Source organism: Citrus clementina, unplaced genomic scaffold (genome assembly GCF_000493195.1).
Source record: "Citrus clementina cultivar Clemenules unplaced genomic scaffold, Citrus_clementina_v1.0 scaffold_5, whole genome shotgun sequence".
In the NCBI taxonomy this organism is placed as follows: domain Eukaryota; kingdom Viridiplantae; phylum Streptophyta; class Magnoliopsida; order Sapindales; family Rutaceae; genus Citrus; species Citrus x clementina.
The window spans coordinates 34,300,788-34,323,632 of record NW_006262201.1 but is presented as its reverse complement, the minus strand read 5'-3'; the positions used below and the strand labels follow the sequence as shown (position 1 = coordinate 34,323,632).

Sequence of the window (22,845 nt, the reverse complement as noted above, 5' to 3'; positions counted from 1 at the left end):
TTCATGAGATCAACCATTAATTTTCCACTCATCTTTACGTAATTTATATAATGTTATTTATCTGCATAGATATTTGGCTTACGTGTCGACACGGCATGAAATTGAAAAAAAACAAAACAAAATCCCGCCAATCCCACCGCGCTCTGGCTTAAAAATGTTTTTAGCCCCCAAAATTTTTGATTTTCTATTTCAAAAAAAAAATAAAAATTTAAGAGGACAAAAACTGAAAATCAAAAAGATTCAAGTGCGAAGAGAGAGAGGGAAGCGAGCGCCCAAATGATATTTTGAAAAACCAAAACGATGGCGCTCTCTCCCTCTCCCTCTCCCTCTCCCTTCTATTTTACAACTCTACTTATTTCTCCTTCCTTCCTTTGCTCTCACACAATTCCAAAATCCCTCTCTCCTCCTCTCTTGAGTCCCAAATTGAGTGAAGCATTAGTTTGGTAATGGCGGATCAAGAGAACTTTGTTAGGGTCACACGGGCAGCGGCCAAGAAGAGGGCGGCCTCTGGAAGTGCCTCGGAGCAGCCAGCCAAAAAGAAGCGGGTGGTCTTGGGGGAGTTGCCCACCAACACAAACGTCGTCGTCTCGGTGAATCCGAGTCTCAAGGCTGAGCCGCGTAAAGCCAAGGCCAAAGCGAAGAAGGCTTTGCTAACGGAAAAGACCAAGGCCAAGGCCAAGACCAAGGCAACCGAGGATGCTGATATTGACATTGATGCCAGATCCGATGACCCTCAGATCTGTGGAGCCTACGTCACCGACATTTACCAGTATCTTCATTCCATGGAGGTACATAAAAAAAGAAAAAAAAACTGAAGCTTTAGATCATATTTTGGGTTTAATTTCCTTTGCTTCCGTTTTTTCATGTTTTGTTAACAAGTTTAATTTCTCTGATAATGTAGGTGGATCCAAAGAGAAGGCCTTTGCCTGATTACGTAGAGAAGGTTCAGAAGGATGTGAGTGCAAACATGAGAGGGGTATTGGTTGACTGGTTGGTGGAGGTTGCGGAGGAATACAAGCTTGTTTCAGATACCCTCTATCTCACCATTTCGTATATTGATAGGTTCCTTTCTTTGAATGTTCTCAATCGCCAGAAGCTTCAATTGCTTGGGGTTTCTTCAATGCTCATTGCCTCGTAAGCGGCCATTAACTCTCTCTCTATTTTTTTTTTCTTCGTAAGCCCTTTTTCTTTTATGTTTGATTGCCAATTTTCTGGTTGCTTATGATGTCACTTTTGTTGTTTTGTATCAAGTAGAAAGTATGAGGAAATTAGCCCTCCAAATGTGGAGGATTTTTGCTACATTACGGATAATACCTACACCAAAGACGAGGTGGTGAAAATGGAGGCCGATATACTCAAGTCCTTGAAGTTTGAATTGGGAAGTCCCACTGTCAAGACATTTTTGAGGTGAAGATTCTTCTTTTAGTTGTTGCTTATAATTAGAAAAACGTTTAGTGGTCCATTGTGCTGAACGCTGATTGTTATTTTCCTTTTACTGTGTTGATGTGCAGGCGATTCACCAGGGTTGCACAAGAGGATTACAATGTAAGTGAAATCTCCACCCTTTTTGTCTTTTGTAGATCTGCTGCTAAAGGCATGAGCGAGTTTCTTCTTGATTACTTATTATTATTATTTTTTGTGTGGTTTTCACAGGCTTCCAATTTGCAACTAGAGTTCCTTGGATACTATCTTGCAGAACTGAGTCTATTAGATTATGCTTGTGTGAAATTTTTGCCCTCTTCAGTTGCTGCATCTGTTATATTCCTGGCAAGATTCATTACCCAACCATCAAAGCATCCCTGGGTAAGCTGATTTCTATTTACAGTTGATGGAGTTTTTTTATTCCTGAAGTGCAATTATTTAGCTAGGCATTTGTATTTGCAGACTGCTAGCTTGCAACAATACTCTGGATACAAACCATCTGAAATAGAAGGCTGTGTTCTTATCCTACATGACCTCTATTTGAGTAGAAGAGGAGGGAATTTGCAAGCTGTAAGAGAAAAATACAAGCAACATAAGGTAGTGTATTGGTTAAGTGTCAAGTTTATTTAATGTTATGATGTGTAGCTAAAATGTTAATCTTATTTGTTTTATTACTTGTTGGAAACAGTTCAAATGTGTGGCAACCACCCCTTCTTCTCCAGAGATACCTAGTTGTTACTTTGAAGATATCAAAGATTGAAGTTGGACTGGAATTTGTTATTTGAGCTATCATTGGCAAAAGAGGTCTGATTTAAAAGTTGCTAACTAGTATTCTAACTCAGAAGATTGATTTTTTAGTGAGCATATCACCGATCTCTATTGGTGGAAGAGATCTTTGAATTTGATTGCTTGTGGTGAAATGCTGGGGGGAGTGACTCTTGTCATTGCTAGCACTCTGGTGATTGGAGACTTTTGAATTGTATGAATGGCACTGGTAATGCAAGCAGCTACTAATAGTGACATTGGAAGATCATTCTCTGCTAGAGAAGGGGATTTCTAATTTTTTGAGAAATGCTGGGGGGCCATGCTGATGGCTAGACTTATTAGTCTTAGTATGTGTTTCTTTAGTTCATAAGTTGAATGATGTAAATTCTCATGTGTATAAATCAACTCCATGAAGAAGCATCTTATAAACACTTTTAGCCAGCTAATGAGATTGAATTGTAGTTTCTCTTGCAATATGCACCATTTTATTCACTCTTTTGAGCTTGAGCTAGGCTTAGTAAGTTTGTTTCTACCTCTCTCGGATATCAATAAGTTGTATGATGGATTTGAGAATGTTCTTCTGCTGGGATGGTGCATTGTTTGAAGTGATCAATTTGTAAGGTTTGAGTCGGATGTTTAATTTGACTGAAAAATCATGTACCATTGAACTTTTATTATTCAGGGATGTTGCCATAGATGTATAGAAGATTGTTGAGTTTGTTATAAGCAATAGCCTTGACCTACTCATGATCCTGGCAGTTGCACTTTTCTCTGACTTAAGGTTGCTCATGTCCAAATCTTGTTAACCTAACAGCTGAGTTTTGGTATCAAATGTTTTTCACCAACTTCTAGTTCAACATCCCAACCAAGAATCTTCTAGGGCAGGATTCATTTTTGCAAGATCATTGATGTAATGGGAGCTTATACTTGCTGAAGTAAAATGTCATCTTAAATTGCACATTTAATAATCATGACTATCTGTTCTGCTCCTTTGGTCATCTCCACAAACTTATGGTTTGATGCTAGTGATACAACCGCACGACGATACTGTTGTGATACAGGCTTCTCGGCCCTTCTTTCTGGAATGAGGGCTTAATTCTTGAAATCGACTTTGAACTATGAAGGATTTAAAAGGATCTTTACTTGTGCATTTCAACCTTTGAATTTCGATTGCCATTGCTGCTTGCTATAAAATCACAGAATCTATTACGGAGGAATTAACTGCTTCAGGAAAATCAGTCGTGGCAGCTAATGCCGCTGCCATTTTTAAGAAGAAAAAACCAACTTGTGAGCGTTTGAAAATTTCATATTTGTCATTGACTGTTGCGACCAAACATCATTTTCTCAGCACTCAGATAGAAATGGAAAAAGAGGTCGGCTGATAACGTGGGCTTTCTCTTTAGAAGCTGGAATTAGCAGATCCAACATTTGAAGAAACATTCAACTTTAATATGGGCCAAGTTTTGTCTTTTGGACAGGAGATGGCGGGGCACCACCAGAAAACCAACTTGTGAGTCTTTAAAATTTCATGAATGTCATTGACTGTTCTGACCAAACATCATTTTCTGAGCACTCACTATGTCCTCAAGTCTGATGAGTTGGTACCAATGGCAAAGCAGTTGTGCTCGTGCCATGTCATCATTGTCCATTCAAATAGCATGATCTGAATACTTATTAAATATTGTTTTCTGGAAGGTCTAACTAATGTTGTCCATTTAGAGAGGGTCATAGTCAGGGTCAGAGGTTCATGCGCATAATGAGTCCATGTTTTTTTAATTTTGGTGGGGTAAGTAAGTAGTAATTCAAAGATGTAGAGCCTGGTTCAGCTTCAAGATACAATTGCTTCTTTACATGCTATGTTTTACTTTTGGCATTCATTCTGATTTTGCTTTTGGCCTCTACAGAGAAATGAATGATCAATACAAGTGAAGCATGGACATGGAAACTAACATGTTAATTGCTATTTAGGTATATCTAATTCTATATTTACATGTAATTAACCTTTTTGTCGAACTTCAGCTTAAGTGCCAAGGCAACTCAAGAAAAAGAAACCGATAGTCACGGCCTGGTCACATAACATAACAGCAGGTATTCTTGTATTGTATTAGTTCTTGAGTAGAGGAGAGAACCATCGGTCCTGTTGCGCATGATTTGACCACTCAATTCGCTTTAAAGATATTGTTTTGTTCAGGAAAAGAAATACATTGGTTAGAACCTTTTACAGGTTTCTTTGCCTTTGGCTGTGAATTGTGAATTGTGGTAAGCTTTTGCATGAAGAAGAAAAGTTTTTGGAAAAATAGCATGACTAATGACTAAAGGGCTCGGATACTCAAGAGCCATTTTTACTCTTTCTTGGTTATGAACTGTTTTTATATATGATTATTTTCCTTTTCTTTTCTTTTCTTTTCTGCTAGTAGCCATAAAGAGAAACTTGGACTACTTTCCAAAGCAAATGCAGACAAACTATGCCCAGACAGAAGAAAAGTAAAGAAGAAAAAAGAAAAAAGCACAAGAGCCAATATCTTTATAGTATAGTCTATTTTTATACCACAAAATTGAACTCGGAGTGACCCTTATTTTAGGGACTGAAAGAGAGAATAAAAAGCTGAATAGCAAGAAAAAGTTGCATTGTAAGTTGTGTCCCTTGTTTGCAGGGTGTACTCAATAACTCTCCATTTGCCTTTTTCTTCTTCTTCTTCTCTTTTTTTCTTTTTCTTGCCTTGCATTCCAAAACAAAAATTAAAGCCATTTAGCTTTTGAATGCAAGCCCTTTCTTATCCAACTCCCACCCTCCTCTCCGCTCTCAAGCTGCTGCTGGTCCCCCAGTATGCATTTCATCAATAAACTCCTCTGATCTCTCTCAAAAGATAAATAAAAAGACTCAAAATCATTCACAAGATGCAAAGGCGTTTACAGTTTTTGCACGGGGGGTTGCTTCAGAAGACAATTGCATTGGTTTTTCTCTCATTGCTGTTAGTCTCAGGAGATCAGAAGGAAGAAAAGGTGAAGGTGGTTTTTGGTACGAATAACAGTCATTTGCCGCCAAATGTGCAAGAGAAACAACAGCAGAATCAGCAGCAGAAGCAAAGTTTGAGGTACTTTTCAAGCAAGAGGAGAGTTCCGAATGCTTCAGACCCACTTCACAACCGTTGAGTTTTTTCAGCTAAGCTCCTCGGTTCCGTTAAACGTTGAAAAGAAGCCATTAATTGAGCTTCAAAAAGTTCATAGGAAGCTACCTATTATTATTGCTTTTTGCCATACTGGTTTGTGCATTTTGTGATTTTGTCAATGATAGTGGGGTCTGTGACGACTCTGGGGTGAATCTGCATCTTTCTTTTCAAAATTTTGGGGTCCTTTTAGGACTTTCAATCCGCGTTTTTTTGTACTACTTTCTATGCCCTACAGTCTACATATGTAAATCTTTGAATACATAATTTTATCATATATATTAAGACTTAAGTGATAAGGAAAATTTGGCCTTTATCTTATTAAATATTATTTGTGTTCGTTTGTTATGTTGATGTTATGTGCTGGGTGGTTGTTTTTTTTCCACGACATTGGTCTTTCTACAGCTTTGTTACTCAACTTTTGCTTTTTACAACTTATCCAGAGGTTATCGCGTTCCTTCTTCTAAAAGCAAAGTGGAGATTAATTGTAGAATTATGGACTGTTTATAAAACTCTAGACCTGTACTATAAAGTGTAACGTATTCCGTTCAAAAAAGAAAACCCAGGGAATAAATAAAAATCTATTCAAATGAATAAAATCTGACCAAAGAAAAGAGAACAAGATTAAAGCCGAATCCGAATGAATGAAGGATGAGAGAGGCATATATATGTGCAGACTACAGATAGCATAGGCAGGCAGCAGGCACGGTCTAGTCTGCATCGAGAAGCAAATTCTCGGCTTTATTTTTGACTGTTGACACGAGTACGGACATCGATTAGATCGCTGGCGAAGCCCACAGAAAGAACCACGTGAGATTCTTATTCATATGGTAATGGGCCTAATCATTACTTTCCGTCCTCCTGTCCCTGTCCAATTTTAAAAGCCTTATGACCCCAAAAGTCGACTAATAAAGAAAAAAATGGCAAAAAAACGCTCCAAGAATGTGCAGGTACCCAGGCATTTATTGCCCCCTCAAGAAATAGCAATGTAGTTGTTACTTTGTCATGGCAATTGTTGTAAATAACTAATAATGCTGGCAATAGGTGCATATTTTTGCCTCCACCTTCCATGCTCTCAAGTCTGAATTTGTTGAAATTAATAGCTAAGACATATTACGAGAGTTTTGAAAGACAAAATAACTTGTTCTGGATTCATGTATTGTGTAGTGCTTCAGCATAGGCAAATCAAATCAATAACGATTGCCGTTAAAAGATTTCTGACGATGAATGAAACTCATTACTTCTTAAATATTTCAACACCAATATCATACGATCATTAATGTTACAACGCTAAACTTATCTGGTTGGGGGTCTGTAGATGCTGACTCAAAAGTCTCAAACCATGCATGTGTTGGGATTATATGTTCTTTTAAAGCATATTAATTTATTTTCTGATTAATAAAATATTTGAGATATTTTTAATTACATAAATATATATTGAATAAGGTCTGTTTAATCATATTATATGTATTTATATGATCATTATATGGATTCACATAAGACATAAATACAAGTTATCTTATGATTAAATAAATTTAGTTCGCAGTTGATAAATAGAGTTAGTCACTCTATTTATATTTAGACTGTAGTAAATTCATTGAATAATTTGTCTTAATCATATATAAATTTACTAATGTAGTTTGACTACAATGAGCTGGATCACATATGAGATTTAATTAACCTTAAAATGATTGTCAGACTTATTAAATCTCATAAACATTAATTTTACTGTAATCTTAATCTTGAATTAATTATGATTTTATGATTGTAATTGTTATTTCATTTGAGTTACCAATGGGCACAATAAACACTTATGGTCAAGATTACCCGGTATCTTGGTGGGTGCAATTATGAGTATTGGAGTTATAGATTAACAATATAGAATTTGTACAAAACATCTCTTGATGGGTTTTCGGCACTTGATCATAAAATTCTCTGATCAGAGCGTGTCAACATATTTAGTATGTTGAAAATGATCATTAGAGAAAATCAGTAAGTATTAATGAATAAGATGTAATTAAATCGATTGGACAGTTAATATATTAATTTAATTAACGATGTGGTACAAAAGATTATGCAGTAAAAAAATCGATGTAGCTTGGAACGAATTATTATTTAAGCATACAATTATGGAGGTCGGTTTTAATCTTTTAGTAGAGTAGATTTGGAATTAAATAATTGAGTTAGTTTAATTACAGACCTAATTATTATAGCCACTATTGTATGTTCCTAAATGATCTCCGGGTTAGCTTATTTAATAGACTACGCCACTACTAGATTAATAAATAAGATAAATAGCTATTTGAGTTAAAAGCTTAAATATATTATTTAGTGGGAAATTTCGTGTAATGTACTTGTGTCTAAGGGGTATTGTGTTATTTTACAAAATGGGCTCCTATGACAAGAAATAAATAGTTACTTTTGGTTTATTATTTTTAATTTAAATCAAACTTGATTTAATAGAATTAAATAATATAAAAATAGAGTCAAGGGTTTTCACTAAATAGGAATATAAAAAGGCTAATGCTAAGTTACATGCATGTACCTTACAACCCTCTCACATGAATAGTGAATGATGTGGGTCCACTCACTATTCATGTGAGAGGGTTGTAAGGTACATGCATGTAACTTAGAGGGATCCATATAAAAATACTTATTTTCTCTTGAAAAAAGGTAGAAGTCAAATCAGAAAAAAATATTTTTCTATCTAATTTTAAGAGAAAAATTGTCTCGTACTAGTTGTTTTAGTGGTAATAAAGGCGTGTACACGTTAAGTACAGATCAAACCTGAGTCATAGCTTGAAAGATTATTTGGTGGCTGATCGTGATGTAAAAGGAGTGGTAATGACAAATCGTGATCTAACAGGAGTGATGTTGATAGATCGTGATCTGAGAGCCTAAATCACTTCAGCAGAAAAAACCAAATAGGATTTTCAAGATATGACTTCTAAATTACAAATTCTTATATATTGTATGAGAGCGATCCTAAAAGTTTTTATAAAAATTTAAAATTTGATTTTTCTCCAACAGCCTGCTGAAATGGTTTTGCAATGAACAACAATGGCCGTTGGTCAGATGCTACAGCAAGCATGCACATCTCATACTTTTAGAGACCGTTTATGAGTATGGTGAAATACTTAGGCTGCCAAAACCCAATTATTAAAATATTTGATAACACATGTTGTTGAGTTTTAATAACTTAACAAATTTTTTTTTTCTAATTTCTACTCCACATGTATATATTTTACTTTACGACAGCTGCAACTTAAAGGGAACACCTCATACCCTGACCCACCTTAATTTAATTTATACGGGAGGAAAAATCCTGTCAAATTATTACTACTTGGCATTCGCTTAAATGTTAGTCAACGAACAGATGGCATGGTCCTTTTGGGCGTGCCTGCTCCACTAAGAGTACAGACAAACACATCACTTTCGTTATAGTTCGCACTTTAATTTAGTCAAAATTTGAATCCCAAGTCAGTCAACCCCACACTCGATTGAGTTTAATCCAGCCGAGAATATTAGGGTATGTCCGCAAGACTGCAAGTATTTGTGAACTCAATTTCATGTTTGCGATGGAAAACTTGTACTGTTACCTTATTGCTTTCCTACTCTCCATAGTCCTGATAATCAAACTTGGATTCACCAGGCAGCAAAACTTACCACCCAGTCCATTTGCTCTTCCAATCATTGGCCACCTTTATCTTATGAAGAAGCCTGTGCCATTCTACCAAGCGCTGGGGAGTCTTTCGTCAAAGTATGGTCCGATCATGTATCTCCGACTTGGCGCCAGGCCTGTCCTTGTTGTATCTTCAGCATCTGCCGCTGAAGATTGCTTCACCAAGAACGACATAATATTCGCAAACCGGCCTAAGTCATTGGGCGGTGATTATTTCACTTACAACTACACTGCCTATGCGTGGGCAGATTATGGTCATATCTGGAGAACCCTTCGTCGCTTCACTGTTATTGAAATCTTCTCATCCAACAACCTCAAAAAGTCTTTTCCAATTCTTCAAGATGAAGTTCATTGTCTGCTTCATCAATTGTTTACACATACAGCAAGCGGTAACCAAAAAGTTGAGCTGAAACCATTGTTTTCTATTCTGTCTACTAATTTCATGATGAGAATTGTTGCTGGAAAGCGTGGTACTGAGGAGGTTGCAGGTGCAGCAAACATGGAGGTTGCGAAGAAATTCCTGCTGGAATTTAAGGAGATATTTTTCCCTAGCATGATAACGAATATATGTGATCTTTTTCCAATCTTGAGGTTAATTGGTTATAGCAAGGGCATTGAGAAGATTTATGTAAGGGTACAAAAGATGCGGGACGAATTTATGCAGAATTTGATAGATGATATTCGCATCCGGTTGAAGAAAACAAGTTCTTCCTTCGAAACTGCTAGTGTGAGGAACAAGTCATTGATTGAAACTCTCTTGTCTCTCCAAGAATCAGAGCCCGAATTTTACTCCGATGATGTTCTTAAAAGCGTCATTGTGGTGAGCACCATTACTCTTTCATTCATCTATTTATTTGTGTTTTACAATGAGTGGTGAATTTGATCACTACCGACAAATTCAACATCCAAGGTGTTCGTAGTAAGATAGCGTATAGGTTTTACATTTTCGGTGGGAGTTAACCTCCAATAATTGCTATTCATTTCCAAGTTTATAATGGTGATAAATGCAAAAGACAACGCGATCGCTCTTTGTTAGTTTAGTCTTGATTTGAATACACGAAAGGGTTGACTTTCTAGCCACTTTAGATCGACTAGAGTTCAAATATCATACATTCTTGCGATAGATTTGTTCATTTCATCATACAAGTTTTAAGTTCTGGTGTAATATACGTTTTAGGCCTCTCTCGTTTTGGCTGCATTGGTGAGCTCTTTGGAGTTACTCTGTTTTTCTTGTTCTGTAATGTAATGTAATGTAACGTGGACCGTTCTGTTATTTATGTTCTTTTAGGTGATACAATTAAGTACTCTCAGTGCAGAATGTCGAAGACATCGGTACTGAGGCTTTGATTCTAACTTTGAGCAACCTATTTTTCAGCTAATGTTTATAGCAGGAGTAGAAACGACAGCAGTTGTTCTGGAATGGGCAATGTCACTCCTATTGAATAATCCAGATGTACTGCAGAAGGTGAGAGCAGAAATTGACTGCAACGTTGCAAATGGGCGCATGTTAAATGACGAGGATCTTGTCAACCTTCCATACCTTTGCTGTGTCATAAAAGAGACGCTGCGATTATATCCTCCGGCACCACTTCTGTTGCCACATTTCTCTTCTGAGAACTGCATAGTGGGTGGATATCACATACCACAAGGCACGACGATAATGGTGAATGCCTGGGCAATGCATAGGGATTCCAAGGTGTGGGAGGAGCCTAACAAGTTCAAACCTGAAAGATTTGAAGGGATTCATAGTGAAAGAGAGGGATTCAAACATATTCCATTTGGCATGGGGAGGAGAGCTTGCCCAGGTGCAGCCATGGCTATCCGTACAATTTCTTTTGCTTTGGGTTCGCTCATACAGTGCTTCGAGTGGGAAAAGATAGGGCCGGAGGTGGACATGACTGCAAGTTATGGACTATCTCTATCTAAGACCGTGCCTTTGGTGGCTATGTGCAGTCCGCGGCAAGATATGATTGGAATGCTGAACAGATCCAGTTAGGGTAAACTTGCCGCTGGAAATTCTCGGGGTTTGCAGGGGACCTTGCAGGTGACTTTCAATAAAGGTTGTAAAATTTACTGGAATTTGTAGAGCAGTACTCTAGAGACTGTAGATCACTTCATGCCATGGCATTGCGTGACCAAATTTTAGATTTGATAATCCTGTTTTGTGGTTTTGCGGTAGTTTCTTAATATCGGTTTGATTTCACCAGTCATTGCCAACTGCAAAATTATGCATACCCAACTACTGGATCCGGATATGTGAGATTTCTATTATTTGCTAGACGATCCAACAAGAGCTGTGATCTCAAACAAAGGAACCAAAGCAGAGTATAAAATCGGGAATTAAATGAAATTTTACATTACTTAACCCATCTTCTACATTGCAAGGAACAAATCAAATTATAAAGTTGACAGCTGTTTGTTAATTGTGGGTAGATCTCAATATATTCAAGCCCGAGAGATTCGAGAAAAAGGAAAAGCAAGAGGGAGTGTTTAATCCCATCCACTGTGGTTGAGGAAGAAGAGAGTTGAAAGTAAAAAATTAATCAATAGAAATAGATTTCGGCAAGCAAGTATAACATCATATGTTTTACTCTCCTTCATCTACCTTCATGTTTTTCATCAGTCAATCTTTTCCTCCACAATAACCTAACACATTATACTCTGATCACAACAATAAAAAAGTTCACCCGCTTTAATTCATCATCTATCCTAGGGTTATTATCTTTTCTTTAGTCTTCTCAGCAACCCACTAATGGATGAGACAAAACTTTTTTATAAGTAACTTGTGACAAACGAAAATGATCAAATTGAAGTTAATTTCAGACTTGTAGACACAGGATAATTTAACATAAATGCCTAATTTGCAATGCAGTTTGCTAGAGTTGAAAACAAATAAAACAGTTAAACTTGCTAGGCATATGTTAACAAAGATAATTGACAATAATATCTAAGGTCGCTCTATGATGCAGTTATTCATTTTTTTTTTCCACGGCATTAATAATATTATAAATGTACACCTTTAGATTTTGATCAACGGTGTAAAATATTTGTATAAATAAAAAGACATTAACTCTTTAGACACATTGTACTAGTTAGCAAATTGGTTAAAAAAATTACTCATAATTTAAAAGAAGAAAAAAAGTCATAATGGATCACAACCTCTATCTTTTCGTGTTAACTTGTTAAGTATCTCTGTTTGATTTGAATTCATCAACTTAATTTTAAAGGTTACCTATTGCTTATTAATTAACTAATTATTTATCCATTTAATTATAACTAATGGGACAGATTAAAATATTCAAATCCAAGAATTTAGAACAACCTCATCATCAATACTGCAAAAAGATCATACAGCATTGTAAAAAAATCCTGATTTCTAATAAAGATTACTTAAATGAGAAGGAAAAGCCTTAAAACAGGTGTTACTATGAACGAGTAACTGTAGAAATACTGAACACAAACCAATGCTGCTGGTTGAAGAAGTAATTATGTCTCCAGAAAACCCAACTAAATTATGGGCTAAAACTTAGATCAACTGAATGAAGGATCTAATACAAGTTCCAGTTACAAAGAAACAAAAAAATAAACCACACGCAAAACAAACTTTCTTGTCAAAATATACAAAGAAAAACAAAGTTTCGCTCCCAAATAATACTAATCTGCAGGTATCCATCAATCTTTTCTCCACTGTGAAATTTACTCACATTTCCCACTGAAACTGCATGATTTCATGGTTTAACGAAAAAATGAGATATAATTCCCAGCTTGACCCTGGTTTTTCCAATGCCTTTCCACTAACCAAACATGATCTGAACAATTTTGATAAAAATTAAAGAACCAACAGCAATCACTGAAATGGCCAAATAAAGACTGATCTGCTTATAAAATCTAAAACAAGCAAAATTAAGCTGATTTTATTACCAAGCGGAAACCGTAGAACAAGAACTTATCTCTTTTTTCTCAAAAAGTGAATTTTGTAACATCCATCGCTGGTGAACTCCCGGCAGGAAGCTGAAGAGCGAGAGATTAAAGTATTATCTTGAAAGAAGGGGACAAAAGGTTACAAGCATGACATGCTCATCTGACTGTTACATTGCTTTTCCTAAAATTTAAGCTTCCACCAATGCCTCTCCATTCTCAATTGCATCCTCTTCCAGCTCCTTGACTGCTCTTATAAGAGCCCGGGTTATCCCATTCAGATGTAAACCTTTCAGCCTCATATCCTCTAAAAGCTTCTCCGCTGTTCTCCAATCTAAGGCCTTTAGGCAAAGAGACTGGATCAATTTATTATACTCATCGACATTAGGTTGGACCCCTACATCCTTCATTTCATTCAACAACTTCAAAGCACAATCAAACTCTTCAAGTTTGCAATAACCACGTATCAGCGTGTGGTACGTCACTGGGCTCAGCCTAGAATGATTCTTTTTTGCTTCATTGAGGATTTCACAAGCCTCCTCCATCTGACCACCATTTGCATAACCACTCATAAGACCTGTGTAAGTGTAAACATCCGGTTTTAATCCTCTACTTCGCATCAGCTTCAACATCTCCATTGCTGGTGTCATATCTCCAGCCTTGGAATAGGCACTTATAACAGAATTAAACACTGCATTTCCAGGGGGTGGGCCCTCAGAAATCATCTTAGAAAGCAATGTTTTTGCCCCATGGACATCTTTCATCCTACATAGACTGCGAATAACAGATGAAAATGGCTTGATTGCATACTTCCGTGCCTCACCCGAGAAATCATCCAACATGTCCAAAGCTAATTTTACGGTTTCATCCTCCTGACAAAGTGAACTGATCAAGAAAGCGACAACAGACTGAGGTGGATACATTTTTTTCTCCCTCGCCAAGGTGTAAACTACATGAGCTTCCTTTGCCTTACCTCCTTTACAAAACCAAGATATGATCTTACCAACCTTCTCACTATCAGGCAAGCTTCCTGTTTCAATCATTTTCTCACATACAGACCAAGCCCAATCGAAAATTTTGCGCCTAGAAAGTGCTTCAATAGTAAAATAGTATGTCTCCTGATTTGCCACACAACCATAATCTCCAAACTTATTAAACACCTCAAAAGCTGCTTTGCCTTTCCCCAACTTCGAAAATAAAGCAATCAACTCATTGAGAATCTCCACAGTCAACACACCTTTCTCCTTCTCACCAATCTCCTTAACTATGTCCCACAGAGCATACACTTCTTTTTTCCCAACACTGCTACATATAGCCTTCAAAAGTGCATCAACTACGCCACTGGTAACCTGATATTCAGGATGCTTCATAACCCATTTGAAAAAACAAACTAAATTCTCACCCAAAACGAGAGGGGTTTCAAGTACTTTCAGTACAAAATCTTCATGTAAGTCCAACTCAAAACTATCAAGGCTTGACTCTAAATATCCATCCACACTACTCTGCAAAAGTGACAACACATTCTCTAACTTGTCTCCATCAATCTCATACGCCTCCTCTTCTTTGCCTTCCCCAGAGATGAAATCAAATTTTTCCATCTGGGTATCATAATTTTCACCTAAATTGTCATTACTTTCAACCGCGTCGGCAGAAGGATCCATCTGGGCATATTCATTTTCACCAAAACTACGCGAAGAGAAGTCCGTTTCAGGTGAAAATGAGCTCTCATCCTTTGGGTTCGCTGCAGGTGACTCTGAAAGAAACCTAGAGCTTCGATAAAGAGAGGGTTTTGATAAAGAACGAGATATGTTTAGGCTGAGGGTTTGAGAGCATTGTACCTTCTCCGTGGCTACACCAAAGTTCCGAGCTACCAGCCTGGATCCTGCAGCTATTGATCTCCACATCTCTCTATACTTCTCTGCCTTTCGAGTTACAGTATAAAGGAAGATCTGTTCTGTTATTGCCCAAATCCTAAAACCCTAATGCGGGAAGGGTTTGTCCATTGAAATCACAAATCTAACCTCAAACCATTTTTCATTTATTTAACCCTTCAGGCTTCAACTCGATGGTCCAAGTTACCCCCATACTTTGCATTTCAAGATGATTTGTTACGTATTCCGGAAAATAATATTGTTTGGCGAAAATACCCTTCGTTGTCAAAGAAATAATTTCGCAAGTGAGGGGAAAAATTAATATTAACCAAAACATTAGGGGTGGCCATGAAATATTTCAACCGCTATAAGGACATATTTTTACCCCTCTCGGATAAACTAATATATTTGTCCAAACAAGAGTTCGACATTTCCACGTTGTTCTATTTACCGCACGAGCAACTTTGCGCTTGTCCTTGTGTTGCAGAAGAAGAGGGAAATCGAGAATTGGAAAGGAAGTTCAACGAAACGATGTCGTTAGACGACGTCGATAGTCAACAACAACTTTCTGGTAAGTGTTAATAACTTTATCGTATCTGCGGTACATTCATAGCTTCACTTGTTAAAAAACTTTTTTATTGAAAATTTTTTTCCTTATAAAGGAGTTTGAGTTTATTATGTCAATTGAGAATTGTTTGAATCATTGAAATTGATAAAAAAATTATTTTTTTAATCAAAACGCTGAAGAAATGCTGCATTATTTTTCCTTAAAGGTGCAGGGAATTACGAGACAGCCGGTGAAGAAGGGTGGTATATACTTGACGAAAATCAACAACATGTTGGTCCCTATGCAATTTCAGAATTGTGTGGTGAGTGGTCCTCTTTGTACTTGTTTTTTATTTTTTTATTTTTCTTAATGGAATGATTGTCTTGAATAGGTGCTATTGCTAGCTGTTGTTTAAACAAAATAAAAAATAAATGACAATATGATATTTCATATTCGTTAAGTTGTTTGATTTGTTGTACCTCAAATTCACGTGTGAACATTTTTCGTTTCTTGCATTTCAGTTCTACCAGTAGTGAATCAATAGCAAGCATTCAGGACTATTGTTCCATCTGTTACATGTTCAATTCCTCTAATGAGCTATTGAACCATCTACTTTGCTTATTTACTTCGCCTGGACAGAGCATTTCTTAAATGGGTATCTCTTAGAAACTACACTTGTGTGGTCACAAGGAAGAAGTGAATGGCAGCCTCTATCTTCAATCCCTCAATTTTTATCAGGAATTTCTCAACAAGTGGCTCGTGGTTCGACTGCAGGTGAAAAACTATATCTAGTTTCTGCTTTGTGATGACTTTCTTCTGATAAACATTTCCAAGTTCATGAGAATGGGTTTTACTTTGATGTTTGTACGCAGTGCCTTGCAACGATGGCATTGAGGAGGTGAGAGAGCAGATCGAGGAAGCTGCAGGGATGCAAAGTCAATCATTTTCCAGTGCTGAGCAGGGAGGTAATACTATGTTTCTTTTCTTTTTTACTGTACTGTTTTTCTTTTAATTCAATGTAACTTACTAGCACTTTTTTTTTTGGGGAAATGGTGTTTACCCTGTGATGTTTACACAGTGCCTTCACATGTTGATGATGAGTTTGAGAAATGGCAGAGGGAGGTTAGAGAGGCTGAGATAGAGGCAGAAAGATTGAAAAATGGATCTGCTTCTGACAGTGTTGGGGGTTACATGGGCCGTGATGATCATGATGGGGTTCCAGCATCTCCAGAGGGGGAGGATGAATTCACTGATGATGATGGTACGAGGTACAAGTGGGATAGGGGTCTTAGAGCATGGGTTCCTCAGGTTTGTGCTGTTGGTTTGTGTTAGAGCTCATTAATTTTAATTCCATCAAATTTTAGAAAGATAAATGAGTTGAGGTTCTAAGGACTGACACATGATCTTAAATGAGTTGAGGTTCTAAGGACTGACACATGATCTTCTTCTTCGGTCGTTTTTTTTTTTTTTTTTTTTTTTAACGTACTTATTCCTTCTTTACTCCGAATTCTGTCACTTTATTAGTATGTTGTTGTCTGAGATTTGATGATTTTTAAATATAATTTTCGACTTGTTTCTGTCCCTTTACATGTTCTCATGCTCCTTGTCTAAAAATTGTCACTGTTTTGTCATATTTTTCTTTTTTTAGTTATCAAATAGACTGGCTTTTATGTGATAGGAGGACACATCGAGCCAAAATGATGGATATGGGATAGAAGAGATGACTTTCCTGAAAGAAGAAGAAGTCTTTCCTACAGTAAATGTAACAGATGACTTGGCGAATGATGAAGTTGGGAAGGAAAAACTTAATAGCACAGAGGAAAAAGTTAATAGTGCGGACAATGTGGTGGAAGAAAAACATAATGGCAAGAGAAAACAGCCGGACAAGCAAGTGGAGAAGAAGGTTTTCGCCATTTGCCCTTTATTCCTTAACTAATATTTATGAATTAGGATTGGAAATGAGGATAGCCTTAACTGTTACCTTCGTGTACTTTATTTTCTGCTTTGAAGCTTCACTAATTGGTCTCTCTCTATAGGAGCACCATAGATAAGATAAGTCTTGTGTTGCAAGATTTTCTTTTTCTTCTGATTATGATGCCCTCTCCCAATGTTCTAGGGTTAGTAGTCCAGTATGAGCCTTTTATTATTGAGTAGATCGAAAGATAGAAAAGTGTCTGATTGGTTCTGTAGACCTTTATAATGTGTTTCTGTTTCCCAAAATAGAGATGCCACAGTTATTTACATATATGATTTTGTACTAAGCCTGTTGCTTTTTCACAGGAAGCTAATAAACCTCCTGATTCTTGGTTTGAGTTAAAAGTCAATACACATGTTTATGTGACTGGGTTGCCAGATGATGTCACTGTTGAGGAAGTAAGTCGATGGTCACTGTCTCATCCTTAGTATCAATTTTTTCTTTTTGCATTACTAATCTTGGAGTTACATTGCAGATGGTGGAGGTATTTTCCAAGTGTGGAATAATCAAAGAGGTAGATTGCCAGCTATCCAAAATTTGTCTTGCACATATTAATATTCAAAAATGAAATAATCATCTTGCACAAAAATTTCTTGATATGATGCCTTGTTCAGGAGCCTGAGTGGTAATCGGCTTGTACTTATTGCGCATATATCTATGAAAGGACAAAGTGTCTATGCTTGTCTTGCAGATCAAACTTTTTACCATCATTAGCTGAATTAGGTTTAAAGTATTAATTGAATTATGTTGTCTGATCAAATTTTTAACTAGTATAAAAGATTCAGTGATTATATGACTCAACATAGCTGGTGGTTTCTTTCACAAAAGAGACTGAAAATAGTAAAAACTGATACATAAGAGAACAAGAACTGAAATATTCTGGTTATTCTTTTAATTCTCTTTTATGTGGAGTTCAGACGTTTTGAACTCTTTTTTCTTTTTCTTTTTCCCTCCAAGAGTTGTTTGAATGCAAACCAAACCCCCTCTCCACCAATGTGAGCAAGGTTCAAACCCTAAATCTCCAGTCCGATCCTAACAGGTTTTACCAATTGAACCAACTAACAGCTACCAGATGTTTTAAACTCCTGACCTACCTTGTATGTCTACATTATGCCATATTTTAGTTATTTCATTTCTAAATCTTAAGCATTTTATACTGTGGATGTCCTGAGTATGTGTGGTCATATTTGTAGGATCCTGAAACCAAGAAACCTCGTATTAAGATCTATGTTGATAAAGAGACAGGAATGAAGAAGGGTGATGCACTTGTTACATATCTCAAGGTACTTTCTTTCCTGTGTGCTGTCCTTCTGTCGTATAACTTTTTCAGGTTCTTATATCTAAGTATGTGTATTACATATGATATATGTTTCTACTAGGAACCCTCAGTTGCTCTGGCTACTCAACTTTTGGATGGTACTCCTTTTCGCCCCGATGGGAAGATCCCTATGTCAGTCACACAAGCTAAGTTTGAGCAGAAAGGTATCAATAATTTTGTTCATGTCTGGTTTTTCTTTTATGGATTATGGCAAGGGATGATTAATTATGGTTTGCTTATGTTTTGGAATATATAACACATTGTTTGCTTCTTTATAAGAATACATAACATCTCTCTGTGCTGGTTTGAATGCACGAGTACTGATAGGTTTCATAGTTGTAATAACAATTTTGCGTAATGCTAAATGCAGGGGAGAGGTTCATAGCTAAACAAGTTGACAGCAAGAAGAAAAAGAAACTGAAGAAGGTTGAAGAGAAGATGCTTGGCTGGGGTAGGTTTCTAATCTTACATTTTCATTTTGTTGGCGGCGGGGAGGGCAATTCCATAGCTCCTCTAAAATTCATTAGAGACCTCCCTCGCAGTCATAATTTTTTTCTGAGACATGCTGTATCTTTTGTTGCTGTCTAGCGTTGATGATTTTAGATTTCATGATAGTGTTGTGTTTTTCAATTTTACTTGGATCACTATCCTGTTTATTCTAGACTGTGTTTTGCTATCAACAATATGCAGTAGCTTATTTTAGTTCTGATGTCTGAATAATATTAGTTATTTAGATAGAAATGGTAGATATTGTTATTTGCTATATCTATTTTCTCCATTGTAGATCATTTGGACTGAAGTTTAGAGGTGTTGAATCTTTTCAAATTACTTGGAAATGTAAGATGTATATCTTTCGACATTACATGGAGATGTTTATAGAAATAGCATATGCTATCAGATGTGGTATATCCTGTTTTCATCCATCATATAGGGTATACATATGTCTATTTTATGATCAGCGTGTGTACAATCTTCTTTCTTTAGATAATTTATGCATGATCTATTTTAAATAAATAAAAATTTTAAAGTTGTTGATCATATGAATCTGCAGCGTCTGTATGCATGTAAGGTATAAAGTTTGATAGCTTGTGTCTCTTAATTGCATGTGTCTGGAACCTTGAAGATATCAAGTATTACTATTATAATGATTTCACTTGCTTTTTCAACATGTGTTGCCAAACATGTAGCTTTTCATGACAATTTATTTTATCCCAAATTTCTGCATTTTTTTGCTTTTGTATCGTGCACTGCCAACAAACATTCCCTCTAAATGGCACAGGTGGCCGAGATGATGCAAAATTGACAATTCCTGCTACTGTCATTCTTCGTTTTATGTTCACTCCTGCTGAGATGAGGGTGAGTGTTGAACATTCTGTTTTGTTTGCTGGTCACCCTATGAGTGTTTGGTCTCCCGTGGACGCATCATAGCATCATTTGTAACCATCAGTCTTTTACACCCATGTTCCCTCTTATGGGTATACAGCAAAACCGATAAATTAATAGTATTGGGTCCATGAAAAATCTATTAATTTAGCAAATATTAGTATATTGATTAATTAATAAATTATTTATTTTATGAAGAAATTCCTTAAATATGATCTTGTTTATAGTATTTACTTACCTTGATTTAATATTTATTATGTGTTTTTTTGAATAGTAGTTAGTTGCCTTAGATTGGTAGTGATTAGATTATCATCGTGGAGTTTCTGTTTTTCTATATTAAAGATGACATATGGAATTTGTCTCACGCTTGCATACTGGAATTTTGCATTATAAAAAAAGTTAGAGATGAGATTTAATTTCAAATCAACTTTAAAAAATAGCAAACAATATTATGAACATATTTTAAAGAAGTCACATGGTATGTCATGTGGATTTATTTATATAGTAAGTGGGCCCTATAGGAAAATAGGATTTTTAAAAAAAAATATTATCGTCTAATTTTATCGAGTTAATAATTTACCATGTTGGCACCAAGTCAGGACCAGAAAAAACTATTATCTAACCGAGTTTATTAATTTATTGAGCTTCTACTGTATTTAATGGATTACACTTCTGTATGTTGTGTAATTATCATGTGGCAAAGACTGAATTATGTCCTCTACTATTGAATCTGAATTGAAGTAATTATGTTTCCCTAGTGTGCTATTTTTCTTTCCCCAGACTCCTGTATTAGAAAACCTTGTTCATAGACATTATTTCTGTTTTCCAAGATTTAGGGAGAGAGAGAGCATGCAGCTAGTCTTGGTGGATTAGCTGAGTCATCATTTGACTTGAGTTACAATTTTGGTATATGTTTTCCCAAACAATCAAAAGTGTTGTTGACGAATAGCTTTTCTAAGAATTTCTCGTTTGAGCTTCTGAATTTTTTTAGATCCCTTACTTTATGGTAGGCTGCATTATCTTGTTGAGGCCGATATGGTAGAATTATATTAGTCAATGAACTAGTATGTAATGAGGGCACATAAGAATTGATTTCTCTTTTTTCTCTGTTGATTTTCCAGCATATGTTGTCACTCTTAAGAGTCGTCACCCGTGTTCCTCATTTAATTTGGTTGTTTGCAATGTAATATCAGCAGTGAAACTTTCAGATGATATTCCAATGTCACCCTTGATTGACATTCTCCTATCTTGATAGGCTGATGAAAATCTACGATCAGAGTTGGAGGCTGATGTTCAAGAGGAATGTGTAAAGATTGGTCCGGTGGATTCAGTCAAGGTAATGAAATTAAATGTGGAAATAAATTGCATTCTCATTATCTTTCTTTTAGAGTTTATGGGTCTCCCTCAAGTCATTTGATAAAGTGGCTATATGACTAACAATTTCACAATTTGATGTTCAGTTGTTGGCTTGTACTTTCAACTTTCAGGTGTTGTTATGGCTCATTTTTTGAAATGTTTCTTGAATTCTTAGTCAAATATGAGTCATCAATGTGTGGATGGCCTTTATTTTCCTAAAATTAATTCAGCGGACTACTTTCTAACTTCATCTTGTTGAATCTTCTAAGGCCATTTGCTGTTCTCTCTTGAACTGTGTCTTCTTTAGTATTTTCACCGGACTTGGTTATTCTTCATCCAGGCATGGGGCTTAGAGCTAAATTAGTTTAGAAACTGTAGTTTCTTATTCGACATTCCTTGGTAATTCTTTATTCCTCATCTTTCTTCTCCTTTATGTTGCATCTTCCTTCTTCCTGTGTAACTAAGACGTTGCTCCTGATCCTTCAATCATTCTAAGGATTTTCAAATCATTTCTCTCATTATTTTCAAGAATTAAGTGGATTTTCTTTTCTTCCCCCTCGGTGAAATTGTTGTATTCACATGCTTGGTATCTTCCAAAATTTCTCTGTTGCCTAGCTATGGTTTTGGCATTTGGACTGCCATTTAGATTTTGCTCTGATGTCCTTGGAAGGTTGTGAAAAATATCTTTATTTTTGAGAGGGTTCTGCTTCTGATAACTTTGCAGACTCATTTACTCATCTATTGGTTTGTATTGGTTTTGCTTTCAGGTTTGCGAGAATCATCCACAGGGTGTTGTTTTAGTAAGATTTAAGGATAGGAAGGATGCTCAAAAGTGCATAGAGTTGATGAATGGACGATGGTAATTCTTTAAGTCTACTATTTGTGTTTTCTATATGAGAATGAGCTGTAATGGCATGCCCTTTTATCATTTAGATATACAGCTATCATCATATTATTGTGTAATGCAAATGCCTTTATGCAGTTATGTACTTGTCCTGATGGTGGAATAAGAATTAGTTCCCATTAAGAAACATTCACAGTCTTGCAATAAAAGTTACTTATTGCCATTGGGAATTCATGACTTTGCATAAAAGTACTATTTGTTTAAATTTTGATGTGTGTGCTTTAGGAATGGCAAGATGTAATAAGTTTGGACGGATGCCTTTCTGCTTTAAATTAAACACTGGATATGTTTGTTCCTTTTGGAGTCCATAAACTTTCTGGGCAAGTGGGTAATCTTACATATTTCTTTAGGAAACAGGGAATGGTGTACATAGAGAAGAGAGACCTTTCTACTAATGCCAGTCCCTCCTTATATGATGGTACTAGGGGACTATGTGTGCATCTACTAACTACTAGAAGACTTTAGAGGGGTACTATGTGTGCATAAAGCAGTGCAAACGCTTACCCCCCCCCCACCCCCCCAAAAAAAAAAAATTCC

At 36.3% G+C, this 22,845-nt stretch overlaps 4 protein-coding genes across 7 annotated transcripts; 3 read left to right on the top strand and 1 right to left on the bottom strand.

Annotated features, from left to right (window-relative positions):
- Nucleotides 1-201: 201 nt before the first annotated feature.
- LOC18042344 (putative cyclin-A3-1) lies at nt 202-3,068 on the top strand. The gene is made up of 7 exons (XM_006433524.2): nt 202-788; nt 902-1,134; nt 1,255-1,407; nt 1,512-1,545; nt 1,654-1,803; nt 1,885-2,019; nt 2,111-3,068. Exons 1-7 carry the CDS (start codon nt 447-449, stop codon nt 2,180-2,182), a joined length of 1,119 nt encoding a protein of 372 aa, XP_006433587.1. The 5' UTR covers nt 202-446; the 3' UTR covers nt 2,183-3,068.
- Nucleotides 3,069-8,843: 5,775 nt separating this feature from the next.
- LOC18042343 (cytochrome P450 81D11) lies at nt 8,844-11,266 on the top strand. The gene is made up of 2 exons (XM_006433523.2): nt 8,844-9,856; nt 10,412-11,266. Exons 1-2 carry the CDS (start codon nt 8,924-8,926, stop codon nt 11,030-11,032), a joined length of 1,554 nt encoding a protein of 517 aa, XP_006433586.2. The 5' UTR covers nt 8,844-8,923; the 3' UTR covers nt 11,033-11,266.
- A 1,244-nt stretch (nt 11,267-12,510) lies between these two features.
- Nucleotides 12,511-15,030, bottom strand: LOC18042213 (pentatricopeptide repeat-containing protein At3g02650, mitochondrial). 2 transcript variants are annotated; one of them, XM_024184963.1, is made up of 2 exons: nt 14,793-14,829; nt 12,511-14,718 (listed from the first exon to the last, which is right to left on the bottom strand). In XM_024184963.1, exon 2 carries the CDS (start codon nt 14,613-14,615, stop codon nt 13,146-13,148), a length of 1,470 nt encoding a protein of 489 aa, XP_024040731.1. In that variant the 5' UTR covers nt 14,616-14,718; nt 14,793-14,829; the 3' UTR covers nt 12,511-13,145. The 2 variants fall into 2 exon arrangements, with proteins under 2 accessions (XP_024040731.1, XP_024040730.1); XM_024184962.1 differs by having other exon boundaries at nt 12,511-15,030.
- Nucleotides 15,031-15,243: 213 nt separating this feature from the next.
- On the top strand, nt 15,244-22,788 carry LOC18042212 (splicing factor U2AF-associated protein 2). Of its 3 annotated transcripts, XM_024184717.1 has the most exons (15): nt 15,244-15,396; nt 15,599-15,694; nt 16,012-16,146; nt 16,245-16,337; nt 16,451-16,680; nt 17,051-17,275; nt 17,653-17,745; nt 17,823-17,861; nt 18,307-18,444; nt 18,541-18,630; nt 18,727-18,829; nt 19,036-19,116; nt 19,945-20,021; nt 21,304-21,384; nt 22,172-22,786. In XM_024184717.1, exons 1-15 carry the CDS (start codon nt 15,357-15,359, stop codon nt 22,265-22,267), a joined length of 1,617 nt encoding a protein of 538 aa, XP_024040485.1. In that variant the 5' UTR covers nt 15,244-15,356; the 3' UTR covers nt 22,268-22,786. The 3 variants fall into 3 exon arrangements, with proteins under 3 accessions (XP_024040485.1, XP_006433584.2, XP_024040486.1); XM_006433521.2 differs by lacking the exon at nt 18,307-18,444 and having other exon boundaries at nt 22,172-22,440; XM_024184718.1 differs by lacking the exon at nt 15,244-15,396 and having other exon boundaries at nt 15,603-15,694; nt 15,894-16,146; nt 22,172-22,788.
- The last annotated feature ends 57 nt before the right edge of the window (nt 22,789-22,845 follow it).